Genomic DNA, 14,051 nt, shown 5'->3' with positions numbered 1-14,051 from the left:
GCTTTGCCGACTCTTCCGTTTCTACACACCCTTGCCCAGAAGTGAATTTTCACGAAGACGGTAACAAACGCACGAGCTCAGAGCAAACTGAAGGCATGCCAAGAAGCGTCCTGGGCCACCGGCAGTCAGGAGACTCCCGTCCTTTCACGTGACGCATCGCCAACGGGAACGCCGGCACCATCCTCAGGCACCCAAACCAGGCTACGAAACAGACATGCCCCAAACCCCACAGCTGACAGTGGCTCCTGTTCCCACTCCGGCTCCCAGGTGGGCAAAGCAAGTCCAGTAACGACTAGAGAGAGAAGGTATTCCAGGGAGCGATGAGTCACACATCACCTTACAGCACGGTGTGGGCTCCTGGGACCCCTCAGTGCAGGGAGATGCAGAAGGGGGGTGGGGGGGGGACTGGCCTTAGGTTCCTTGGACTAGCACTCCTGGTCTGTTTTGGTTTTTTTTTGTATGGGGGGGCGCACAAAGCAGAGAACTGGAAAACTGCGTGGGCTAGCCCAGAGCTCCTAATGCACACTCTACACTTAATACTTGCTTGCGTGAACTGGGCCCATCGCATCCACCCTGAACCTCAATTCCCTCATCTGTCAGAAGGGGATGTTAGACAAGAGCACCTCCAAGACCCCACCCATGGGCAGCCTTGACAATGGAGGCTTGGGTGTGCTCTTCAGCTCTGCGCGTCTCAGTTTGGCCATCAGTTCAGCAGAGTGACAATAAAGCGCCCGGGAGCATGGGGCCTCGGGAACCCCAGTTTGGGGGTGCACCTTAGGAGCTGCTCGGGGATCTGGAGCGGCATGTGGGGGGCCCTCCAGTGAGGCACGGTGACAGCCACCAGAAGCATCTGGAGTCAGGGGTGAGGCAGAGGAACGACTGCTTAGGTTTGTTTTACAGTTTTTCTAAAAGCTCGTTTCACAGTAAATTACAAGAGCCACACAGAAAAGTGATGACAAGCTCTTTTTGCAGTAAAAAAAAAAACAGCCCATGGGGCAAAGAAGCACTTTAAAAGAGAAAAACATAAAACATGTTATAATATTAATAAAAATGCAAAGACGGGCTGAATGAGCTTGTGAAAATGCACTGGAAACTACTCCCAACATACCAGTAAAAGTAAAATAAGAGAGAACTGTGATACAAAAGATGTAAAATAAGATGGTCATCCATGATTTAAAAGTCAACCAACAGAAGCAAGACCATCACTCCTTGCAGGTGGTATTTGATAACCCTAAGAAACCCACACAGCAACTGTCTGAGCTAACAAGTGGGCTCATCAGAGGTGGAGGGTACACATCAACATGCAAAAGTCGACCTGTAGACGGTAACTACCAACATAACATAATGGGCCATTAAAAAAAAACTTAACTAAAATGACCCAATTAATTGCACCTGAGGTGCTCCCCCCACCCCCATCAGAGAATAAAGTATTGATGAAACATTGACTTCCTCCGGCTCACGCACACCCTCCACAACTGCACTTCCTTCCAGCAGCTCCGTAATGTCCAACGGGAGCCCCGAGGCACCTCATGAGCCTGCACAGTTTGAAGAAAATCTAAACTACGCACACCTTTGATTAGTACAGTAAATCTAAAGTCAAATTTTTAAAGGCACATTAAGTCAATTTTTATATAATCCCCCTGAAAATAAATGAATAAACAAACCAGCTAAATCTGAACAGGGGAAGTTAGGAACAGGCTAGTTTAATAATGTGATGTGAACATTAGAATATTCCTGATGACACAAGTTTTGGTTTGAAATGCATTAAGGGAAAAAAAAATATATAAGCGTATCAGAGGGGAAAAGCTAAAAAAACAAAACAAAACAAAAAAACAAAAAGCCAAAAAACCCCAAAACAAGTTCCAAGTAAAATTCCAAATAGAAACAAGTTAAAAATGAGAGGACATGAAAAAGACCCAGTTTTAACATATTCTTCTTCAAAGCAAAGAATATAGACAGCGTGACAAAGGAGTTTAGTTAGAAAGACACAAGACAACATAGGTGTGGACGAGCTGTGCTTCCTCAGACAAGGTCAGGGTGTATCCATCCTGCCCTAGCCAGCCCCGCACAGAACACCGGCAGGGTGTACCCTGGGCTGCGGGCCTGGCCTCTGGGTGGGGTACATGGGAGGGGCAACTGACTGACGTTTCTCTCTCACACCAATCTCTCTCTCTCTGTCTTTCTCCCTCCCTTCCCCTGCCTAAAATAAATAAAAATCATTTTTAAAAAGGATACCTATCTCAAAGATTTTTCAGAAAGCTAAAACACAAAACAAAGCCCCGAAATGTAACTATCCCCACTGCAAAGGGCTCCAGCATTCCAGGTCTCTCCCTAAGGCACCACAAACCCACAACGAGCACATGGAAGCCTTCTTTCTTCTCAGCCTCAGGCCCCTCCCAAATGCCACACCTCCCTCTCAAGTTGTGACTTGTAAGGAATCAGGGATAGAGACGCAGGTGGTCGGGCTTCTCACAGCGTGACAGTGTTAAATACCAAGTCCCCGCACCTCAGAAACGAACCGGACTGTAACTCTGAGGCCTCTAAGGGTTATACTTTGCACTAACTACCACACGTGTAATTAACAAAGCTGCTAAAATATTAAAACTAAAGGAATTTTCCCTTGGAAGAGCACAACAAAGTCAAACCACCCTGCAGTGGTATTCGGTCTATCAAAGTGAAAACTCAGCCCTGGCTGGTGCGGCTCAGTGGATTGAGCAATGGCCTGCAAATCAAGAAGCTGCCGGTTCAATTCCCAGTCTAGGGCACATGCCTGGGTTGTGGGCCAGGTCCCCGGTGGGGGTCACATGAGAGGAAACCACAGATTGCTGTTTCTCTCTTTCTCCTTCCCTTCCTCTCTTCTGGGAATGTATAAATAAAATCTAAAAAAAGAAAGGGCAAAAACTCAGATCTAGGGAACATAGCCAGCTGCGCCACTGTCGCCCTGCACAGGCCACTTTCGCAGGGATGCCAGCTTCCGAGTGGCTGTTGTGGCTACTCAGTGACTTTCACGTGTACTTGATTGATGGCTGATCATCTCGGTCTGCATGCAGCAGTTTATGAATGAACGAATATTTGAGAGCATTCAGGCCAAGAGAAAAGAAACACTCAGTGGGGAAAACTGGCGCCAGACCAAGTACCTCTTCGTTCTTCGTTGGAATGCGCTGCCGGAAGCTCACGGGCTTCCTGTTCTCGTCCACCTCGTAATCCTCCTCGTTCATCCACTCGTTGAAAACGTCCGTGTCCAAAATCCATTTTGCATGAACCTAAGACCACATCAAAGCATAAGAAAATCACTTGAAAGTATTAAAAAGGGGCATTAAAAGTATTTAAAAGAGAAGCAGCTGATTTTTTGTTCTGAAATCCTCAACTGCACATGTAAATGTAAAAACAAGATGAACAATGACATGTGAGGGCCACTGAGCCATTTCCCAACCGTTTCACTCCATGTCCTTGACCGAATAAACAGAGCAAGAAAGCCTCACGGGTTCTGTGTGCATGGAGTTTCGATAACTAAGAGACGTCATCTCCTTTTTCACTGCAGTTTTACTGAGGCAAGAGAACAGCGAGACATTCGGGGTGTGCACTGCGGCGGTGGTACCCGTATGCCTGGAGGAACGGTACCCCTCAGGCAGCTCACAATCCAGCATCACCCCACAAACACTGACCTTTTTCTCTGGGTGAGAACACGGACGTCCTACTATGGCCACATTGCAATTACATGAAACAGCGTTGTCAGCTACGGGCACCGTGTTTTCCGCTCTCTTGGACCCTACTCACTGCAGAGCCGGTACCCCTCACCAGCCCTCCCTCTCCCCCCGCCTCCAGCAACTGCTTTTCTGTTGTTTCTAGCCACCTGACTTATTCTTCTTTTCTTTCCTCTTAAGATTCCGCCTATTTTCTTCCATGCACTTGTCTTTGGCCTACTTCACTAATGATGCCATCTTTATCTTCATGAAAACCCCTGATAAAAACAGTAGCACATGGCCAAAGAGAGATCACTGCAGTAGGCGCTCAGCAGTACTCTAAGCAGTGGTGAGGGCACTGATAGAGACCGGCCCCCTGGCCCATCAAGCACACCAGGTGCTCTACCGAGACCTTTCTGGGACATCCAAGGTCCGGGAGGGGATGCAGAGGTGAGAGTCGGGTTTCCTCCCAGTCTTTTACACAGCCCCTTCTTCCGCTTTCGTTAATGTTTCTGAGTAAGACTGAGTAAGATCAGCACAATGAAAAGGCTCTCTGGGTGCAGTACAGATGCCGACACGCACAGACATTCACATCGCAGACCAAGCCTGTCTACTACTCCTCTTTACCCAACAGTGTTTCTCCAGGGGAGCACGACCGGCACTGGGCCTGGACGCTGCCTCTGTGGCGGGGGGGGGGGGGCTGCTATGCACGGCTCAGCTCAAGGGCGCTGTGCACGCCACAATTCACATGCCCGGGTAAGGACCATTAAAATGTTACCATGAGCAAAGGTGGCAGCATCTACACCTACGAAGCCCAACAAGACACAACACGGCAACCACTAGGAGACGGTACGGACTTCCTAGCAAAAATCTTCACAAAGGAGAACACACATATTCAAGCTAAACAGAGGCAGTAACACTTCGCACACACATGCACGGGTACAAATTCCACAACTTGACACAACACACGCCTGCCGAGGCTCTGAAGGAAGAGCGCCTCTCGCCTCACCGCTGACAACGCAACGTGGCAGAAACCTCTACGGGAGAGGCTCATCCTAACAAAACTGCACATCTCCATTCACACTTGGGCCCAGCTACCCCACTTCTAAAGACTTATCGTGACAAGGCCTCCCCAACGCCGCCACCAAAGGTGTCCCCCAGCCCTCGCGCCCCTCCGCTGTCCCAGACCACAACCCAGCCCGCAGGCCCGCCACGTCAGACCGAGATAACGCGGCCTGTGTAGCCATCGGGTTTCTATTAACAGGATGACGAGAGGAAGACCATCATCCTGGAACTCCTCAAAACAACCCTGTGGAGAACAGCTGAAAGTTACACTAAGAATTGTTTAAAGACTCTTTCACCTTCCACGGCTTTTCTGGAATTGGTGGATCTTCAATTTCCGCATCAACATCATTACTGTGGACCCAAGTATCGTAGCTATAGAGGAAATGAAAAGAGGAAAAATCAATTAGACACGAAATTCATTCACTAAAAAGGCTTTGATCAAAACGTAAGAACGTACTTTAGGGAGCCCACCAGGATCCCCCAACAGCAGTTTATCCCACTCTGCCGTCCCCGGCGCTCTGACAGCCGCCTCCCGCAGCGGCCTGCAGCCACCCCGCACCGCCGACCTAAGCGCAGGCCTGCGCCCGGGATCTCAACAAGGCGCCGCTCTCCCTCGAAGCACTGCCCTCACCTGGCCTCCGGACAGTGCTACCAAACTGGCACCCCCTCGGCACCAGGCTCTGCTGGCAGTTTCTTCTCTCCTCCCAAACCTCGCTGACACTGGCGGACCCCCGGTTTCTTTCATCTGGGGAGCACCCGCCTTCTCAGCCACTCACCCGCGTGGCGCCCTCCTGCAGCCCCGCGGCTTCCAACAGGGACCCACCACTCACCACCTTGCGTCTGCCCGCCTCCCCCGAATTCCACACTCAGGAGTCCAGCTGTCCAGTCCCACTCCCCGTGCAAGGGTCAGAAGGCTCTCACATCTCACCCACTCACAACTCCCCACACTCAGTAACGCCACCCTGCCCCCAATCCTGTGCTCTAGCCCAGCGGGCCGCAGCCTCTCCGGCACCAGGGGCGGGTTTCGTGCAGGACAACTTTTATACAGACGGGGGTGGGGGAGACAGGAGGCAGCACTGGGGTGGTAATGCAGGCTCAGCTCCGCTCACTCAGCCGCCACTCACCTCCCACTGTGTGGCCCGGTCCGTAACAAGCCACGGACCGTTACCAGCCCGTGGCCGGGGGCTGGGGACCCCTGCTCGAACCAATCACCCCCATCCCAGTAAATGCCAGCTCTATCATTCCAGTTGTTTTGGCCCAAATTCTGGCTGCTATCTTGACTTCATTCTCACTCACATCCTATAACGAAACCATCCACAACTTCTACCAGGCCCCCACCTTCAGAATGTGTCCAGAATCCACCTACCTGTCATCCTTCTACTTCTGCCCGAAGCCCCCGAGAGTCCCTTTCTCATGCGGCAACCAGAAGGGAGCCCTCTGAAAACCGAGTCCACGCTGCTCCACTGCCCAGAACCCAACTCCGAGTGGAAGTCAACCCCCCCCAACCCCCGCCCAGTGGCCTGCGAGCGCTGTCCTCTCGCTCAACACGTCCGAGCCCCTTTCTGGGGTTCTGACGGGCTCCCTCCCGTAAACACGTCAGGCCGTGGCCACGTCACGCCCTTTAATCACGCTCCTCCCCACCTGGACATCCACACAGCTCACTCCCTTGCATCTCCACATCTTTAGCTCAAGGGTTCTCGGCAGCGAGGCCCGACGCACTGAGGGAAATCTTTCCCCCCTGCGTGCCTCCATGGTTTTGAAGCAAGCAAGAAATCACACACCGAGTCACGGCTTTGTCAATGCTATCGTACCAGCCGGCAGAGACACCTGAACGAAACACACGGACGGCAACAAGCACGGGCTTCCTGTGGCCGCTGCTCAGTGTCAGCGCAAAAGCACTGGGAGCAAACAGAGCTCTACAAATCGAGTAACCGCACTCTGGTCAGTTTTCCAGGAACACTTGAATGTGACCAAGAGGAAGACAGTTCCTTTGCCAAGTAATTATCCACATCAGGTAAAGATTACAATGGTAAGAAAAAACTGGTAACCTTACACTCTTCAAAACTCTTGAGTAGAAAATGTTACACAGGTAGAAGTGAGGGCACAAACTGTAGTTAATCAAGTGAACTAGAAAGGCCCCTTGAGCCCTGGCTGGCGTAGCTCAGTGGATTGAGCGCGGGCTGCGAACCAAAGTGTCACCGGTTCGATTCCCGGTCAGGGCACATGCCTGGGGCGCGGGCCAGGTCCCCAGTGGGGGGTGTACAAGAGGCAGCCACACATGGACATTTCTCTCCCTGTTTCTCCCTCCCTTCTCCTTTGTCTAAAAAGTAAATAAATAAATCTTTTTAAAAATTTTATTTCAACACTTTACTCATGTAGCTTGTCATGGAAACTTGAGTTTCCATCTAAATATTTCAAAAAGCAAACTGATTTCCTATAATAGTTCCTGTAATACTAAAAGGTTTTAATAGTGCCAAGGAGTACCTGACACCTCAAGACTAGAAATGTCTTACAAAAATCATTTTATTTAAGTATTATTTTTAAAAAACACAAAAAAACCCTGTTCATTTAAAGTATTCAATTGGGGTTTAAAAGAGGTTGACTGATTAGCCAGTTGACTGGATTTGGTTCTCATTAACTCAAACGTATAAAGACTGTGTGTATACTCTTAAAATTCTGAACGTATCTAAAGACGTATGTCCTTCTTTAAAAAGTACGTGTGCACGCAGACCCGGGCTCCTCCAACAGAGCGACTCAAACGCAGCACACCAACGGACACCGGCGTGCGCCCTGACGAGAGCGGCACCCGCGCAGCTGGTCCCTCCACCCCTAGGAACGGGTTCTCGCCGCCTCCAGATCCAGCCCCCAAGTCGAAGGGGACACAGAGAACAGAGAAACACAAACAATTTTGAGATGCCACACCAAATTCACACTATGGTAAACTGCAGGGCGAATGACCGGGTTTCTTAAATAATGCACTGCAGGGTGGGGTGGGGTGGGGGGGTAGGGAGAGAACCTATAAACTAAAAAGTAACAAATATATCAACCAATCACAAAACATGGTTGAATTCTAACAGATGTCAATCAAATGTTTTGCTTATATGACAATACTGATAGGATATTTGGTATTAAAAAGTTAGCTAATTTTTTAAATATTTGACAATGGAATGCTTATTTCTTTTTTCACAAACAAGTCCCTATCTTCTAGAAATACACAGTACAATGGTTTTTACTGAACTACTGAAGTGGGATTTACCTCAGTAGCATGGGAAGGCTAGAAGCGGACGTGGGTGCAGGTGGAGAGGACTGGTCTGCCGTGACGGCCCACGAGGCAGCCCTCCCCCGTGACATGACGACAGGGAGACGGGCGCCCAAGCGGCCACCCCCGCGGGTGCATGTACCCGGAGGCTCGTCCTGGCCCCCCCGTGCCCTGGGCAGGCGTGAGACTAGAACAGCGCCACCATTTCCGGAACATCTAGTTCCTGTTTATAACGTTCTTTATTTGTGTTCAGACACTGACACACAGCATCAGTTATGTATAGAAAAACCACCACCCCTGGGGAAATAAACGTCTCACGAGAAAAACGTCATTTTAGACATAGAATAAGTGCATTCCTGAAAGTATAGCATGAGTAGCTTCTGGAAAAACGTACTAGTCATAAAATACCAGGGAGAAAAACTCATTTCTTGAAGGAAACAAGTATAAATTAGCAGTCTGATACCATATGGAAGAACCCCCCGTTTTTGACAGATACAGCAAACACACCAGTTTACTAAGACAGATGAAGCCATGTGCCTACACGAATTCCGTAACTTAAGAAAGAAAACAGCCAGTAAAAGACTCGACACAGAGGGATGGACAGCAGAAGCTCATCACCAAGGCTGTCACTAGGCACGAGTGAAGCAGACTCGAGGCACTCGGGCCCGTACAGACACACGCCGCCCCGCCAGGCCTCGGGACACCACGCCGACGTTACCTGTCCGGGTAGAACCCCCAGTGCACGAGCACCTGCTTGTCTTTCCGCATCACGGGCCTCAGCCACTCTTCTGAAAGGGAAGGGAAAACACTTCAGTCAAGCTGACAAAAAAAATAATAAACAAGCTATTACTTAGACTTAATTTTTACTCGAAGATTTTGGCTTGCTGAAACGCCCCGCCCAAAACGTCTCCTCATGACTGAATGTCATCTACCACCTTCGAAGGGGAAGCTTCCCAGCCGGGGACTCAGGCTGGAAGGACTCCGGGCCTGCTGCCCACCCTCTCGGCGAGACCACCGCCGGCGCAGCAGAACACGCCGCGCCCACCACCGTCTGTCCCCACTCCCGCCAATCGCCGTCACCAGGTCTTCCCTGCCTCGGTTCCTCTGCAGGACCCACCGCCTTGTCTGCGAGGCCTTGCAGTCGCTGCCCACCTTCCAAGGTGGGAGTCAGGCTTCAGCGCCTCGACTCGAGTCTGACCAATTCCTCCTCTTCCTTCGGGTTCCCCTTCTCTGGCATCCAGCAGTGCTTTACGGCGCTACATCCAAGCTTCTCCCCATAATACTATTTTGTTACTTATTCTTTAACAGCCTGTTAATTGAGCCCTCCCAACCAGGCTGCAAGAAACATGATCACGTGTAAAGGGTATTTTCATTTCAAGGGTCCCCACCTAGGCCAGGGGCAGACTTGTGCAGCCAGATGACTCCTACTGACCTGACTCCCACTTGGGTGGCACTGCATTGGTTCCGATGTGTTTCTCTGGCAGTCTCCAGGGTTAGCTCAGGACACTTGTTTTCAACGGCATGCGGGACCTAACGAAGTCCCTTGGAACCCAAGAAAGAGCAAGACCTAACTAGGTGAAGTCAGCTAAATAAAACTGGCTTTTCGCTGACCACGTCAACAGGAAACGGCCCCTTCACTGGCTGAAGTCACGACGCCCACGTGCCTGTGCTCCTTGTTGAGCATGCAGCCGCTCGCCTGACTGCAGCTTACTATCCTGAACACGCGAAGGAAGAATCGGGCCCTGTTCCTTAACCTGCATCCCAAACAGCCAAGGGAAAAGTGAACGGAGGCGGCCAGGGGGCCTTCCAAAATGCAGTCTGTTTAAAATATACTGGCTGGCCAACCCGTAGGAGCTGCCTTTAGGCACAAAGTCGACCCTCTTCGAAGGTCGTGCAGCTTTAGGAGGTAAGGACAAGGATGCCCCTCCTTTCCATGGCTGACTCTGACAGAGACTGAGGCCCTGACTGCCCTTGACAATTTTTGCAGCAGCAGATAGTAACTAAAGATTAGAAATGTGAATTCGCACTCTTCCCAGAGATGATCACAGAACCAATAAAAACCCTCACATTTTTTGAGCCAAAATTAGCCCAAAGTTAAAACAGAGAAGTAACTTTTACAACAATGAAAAGGCAAATAATACAACTAAAAAGTGAGAAAAGGATCTGAACAGGTTATTTCTCCAAAGATTCACAAGCGGCCAAGCAACACATGGAAAGATGCTTGGAGTAAGCAACCAGGGAAACGTGAACCGAAACCACGGGAGATACTGTCTGACTCCCACGGGGCTGGTTAACAGAAGAAAACGACCTTTCAGGGGGCCGAGTGAGGGCATGGCTTGTCTCCCCTGACTTGGAGCACTGCCGGAACTGGCTTATTTCTGGCGTCTGGGGACCACGGAGAACAAAGGAGCGCCCAGCAGCTTCCGCAGCAGCACCTGCGATCCAGGAGCGCCAGGGACAGAGACCGGCTCAGCTGGCTGCCACCAGGACAAAGTGCCCAGATCCCAACCCCTCCCGTGGGAGGGAAAAAGAGGAGCAGAACGTGCATCCCATTTCCTGGCCTTTCGGGTGGCTGCCTACGGGGCAGGTTTCTGTCTCCACTGAGACCCAGAGTGCTGATGGGGAACCAGCCACTGCGGAGGCCTGGGCAAGGCAGAGACCGAAAGCAGAGCTCAGCGGCTGGCTACAACAGAGAACTTGTGCTTCAGCAGCAGACACCAGAGAGAGCAGATTATAAGCTCTTGAAAGAGAGACCAGCAAACCTCGCTAACTGGGAAAGTATACACCCAAGTCCCGAGAAGCTGCATCCTAGGGAGATGCTGCGAATCTCAAGCCAAGCCATAAACATTGAGAGAGGTGGCTGTTTTTTTAAATGCACAAAACACACTGGAAAAGAAGATGCACTAAGAGAAAGGGGGAAATGACTTGGGGAAATAAAATAAATCTCAAATACCAACCCTAAAAAAAAAAAAGCATAGACCTAAGGATTACCCAGCGAATTCAAAATAATCATTTTAAAGACACTCAATGCACTACAAAATAGAACTAATCAAAGTTAGAAAAATGCACGAGCAACATGAGAATACCAACAAAGAGTTAGAAACTACTAAAAAGAAACCCAACAGAAACTCTGGAACTGAGTAACGACTGAACTGAAAAGTCCACTAGAGGGGTCCAGCATCAGCCCAGAAGATCAGGAGAAAGAATCAGCAAAGTGAGAGACTGTCACCTGAAATTATCAAGTCAGATGGACAACAATAAAGAACAGATAAGCCTAAAACACTTAACATTCATCTAACTTATTTGAGTATGATATAGTCTGTTTTCTTCTTCTAATTAATATCTCAATTTTCTAACTTTCTTTTTTTGCCTTCATCTGAGAAAGTACAAATTCTTTCTGCTAAAACCAGAAATTCAACCCATGATCTTAAACCAATCCCTCTATCCCTTCCAGGTTCCAACTCACATATCGTGTGCTTCCACCTCCTCCTGCTCTGCCCAGAAACACTCGACAGAGGCATGCCTGAACGACAAAGCCTGGGGCGCCTGCTGGGGAGTCCTCCTCCACTTTCTCTTCCGGCTGTGCTTTCCGAGATAGTGGTTATCTTCCACCAACTTCCACCAACCTGCTCTCTCCCCGACGTTACCGGAACTTCATTATCAGAAGTTATCCATTATCTCCTGGCAAACCCAAATGCCATGTTCTCAGGACTCACTCTGTAGGCCAATTCCATTGCCTGCCTCCTGCATTTTGAAATGCTTTCCTGTCCTTACTTTTCCCTGACTTTTAAGATATGGACCACAGCGGCTTGCATTTGACTAAGGTCCTTTACTCTCCAATATATGGATTTATCCCATCCAATGATAAAATTTTCACTCAGCAATTTAATTCAGAGCTCTCCAATGGGCCTTGCTCTCTGAACAGTCTCCTTACAGCACAGGTGGCAAACGCAAGGCCCAGGGGCCGGCCCTCCACCTTGTTTTATCCGGCCCGGCACCTTGTTTCTACCCGGCGGCAGCACCGCGCTCCCTGCCCCTGGTTAAGGAGCAGCTGCATTTACACAGTCCTAACATTACATTCGGCCATTTGAAGGCAACCACAAGGCTGATGTGGCCCCTGGTGAAACTGAGTCTGACACCCCTGCCTTACAGTAAACATCCCAGAAATCAGCTTGCAGGCAAATTTTCCTAAATTCACAAAATTTTCCTCCTCACAAAAAATGATCAATACTGTCTTCTTTCATAAAAATAAAGCTCTTTAAATCTGGGCTCAGGTCTTCCCCCGCCCACCCTCATCTCCTTATATCTTAAGACACAAAGCCCAACTTTACCATTTGTTTTTTCTCCAAATTTATAACGAATCACCTCTTTGCTTTTTCTTATTTGGTACCCCTCTTCTGGTATGCCATACTCAAATTACTCCTGCTAGTATCTTAAGATCAATTAAATATCACCTTTTAATTTACATTTTAACTAATCCTCATGAAAGGCCTAGTGCACTTTCGAGGGTTTTACGACATGGTTTTTAATGAGCTATGGCTGGTACTGTTACCATGCACACACTTACCTGAAGCAAACTCTCATCTACCTGACCGCCATTTATTCTAAGGAAAACCCCACAGGCTTTTCATTTAAGAATAACCTTCAATATGCTAAAAATTAAATTTAAATGCTATCTCTTAATGGTTACTTCAACTACTAGTAACAATACCAAGCAAACATCAGTAAACTAGGTTGTATGAAACAAAAAAATCCCACATTAATAAGGAATTACTAAGTAGCTAAGACGTAACAACTGCAGTTCAAACCTTCTGTAAAAGGCAAGTGTTTTCAAAAAGTCCACAATCTAAGCATTTACATCAGCTTTATTAGAGAAACCTTATTCGAGTTAGCGGGCAACAGAATCAGTGTTCTAACATACTCAGCTAGCCACCACCTCCCCCTAGTGGCAACCAGCAGCTACTACCTAACAGGCCAAAAACAGAAACACTAAAGGCGGGTGAGGTTTCTCCCTTCATACATAAACGCGTAACAATCACAGAGCTAAAATTCTGACTGTTACAAGTAAAATCAACTTTCAGCTATCAAAATTAATGATGAAAGCCCTAAATGCAACAGTTAAAACTATAAAACTCTTAGAAGAAAAGTTAGGTGTAAAGCTTCACGACTCTGATTTGACACTACGGGCACAAGGGAGCAAGCAACCCATCAACCCAACAAGCCAACTTAACCTCTTACAATTGTTTCTAGTGTCGGGAGAATTTGGCAACATTCCCCTCCACTCTTGACGTTATTTGTTCTTCCTTTTTTCTTACTTGTTTGCAGCACAATGTATTAGTCTTACATAAGTCTTTTCTAAGAACCACTTCTGATACTGCTGAGACCTTGCTGTTTTACATTCTGCACTTCATTAATTTTTGCATATTTATTTCCTTAATTCTTTAGCTTTAGTTTGATGTTATTTTTCCAATTTCTTGAGGAAGATGTGCAGACCAAAGATTTTTCAGTCTTCCTTCTTCCCTGATATACACATTTAAAGATATAAATCACCCTCTGGCTATAGCATCAGCCACATTCTAAAACATTAATTTTCTTACAATTTATTAATTTCATAATTATTCAGATCCAAAGATTCCCCATTTCCACTGTAATTTTTTCTTTGACCCATGGATTATATGGCAATATATTTCTTTTTAAAAATATTTATTTATTATCTTTTATTCTTAGAGAGAGGGGAGAGAGAGGGGAGAGAAACACTGATGCGTGAGGGGAACGTCGATCGCTTGCCTCTCACACACCCACACGGAGGACCAGGACCAGGCCCACAACCCAGGCACATGCCCTGGCCAGAGCTGAACTGGCGACCTTTCACTTTGTGGGGCGATGCCCAGCCACCTGAGGCTCACCGGTCAGGGCCGCAGCAATAGATGTCTTAATTCTCAAGCATATGGAAATTGTCTGCTAATCCTTGTTACTGATTTCTAGCATATCCGGACTGGTTAGAAAAACTCAGCACAGGGCAATTATCTGCTAAAATCTGATAT

At 48.3% G+C, this 14,051-nt stretch overlaps 1 protein-coding gene across 1 annotated transcript in view; it reads right to left on the bottom strand.

The window, feature by feature from the left end:
• SMARCC1 (SWI/SNF related, matrix associated, actin dependent regulator of chromatin subfamily c member 1) overlaps window positions 1-14,051 on the bottom strand; it is a 103,051-nt gene that overhangs the window by 62,781 nt on the left and 26,219 nt on the right. Inside the window, exons 7-9 of the mRNA XM_045856603.1 lie at window positions 8,726-8,795; window positions 5,045-5,120; window positions 3,138-3,263 (exon numbers count right to left, since the gene is read on the bottom strand). Coding sequence (XP_045712559.1) covers window positions 3,138-3,263; window positions 5,045-5,120; window positions 8,726-8,795 — 272 coding nt within the window. The remainder of the gene's footprint in view (window positions 1-3,137; window positions 3,264-5,044; window positions 5,121-8,725; window positions 8,796-14,051) is intronic.

This window comes from Phyllostomus hastatus, unplaced genomic scaffold (genome assembly GCF_019186645.2).
Source record: "Phyllostomus hastatus isolate PE091 unplaced genomic scaffold, TTU_PhHast_1.1 phas_scaffold_129, whole genome shotgun sequence".
In the NCBI taxonomy this organism is placed as follows: domain Eukaryota; kingdom Metazoa; phylum Chordata; class Mammalia; order Chiroptera; family Phyllostomidae; genus Phyllostomus; species Phyllostomus hastatus.
The sequence above is the reverse complement of the archived record's forward strand: the minus strand, read 5'-3'. Positions and strand labels throughout refer to the sequence as shown.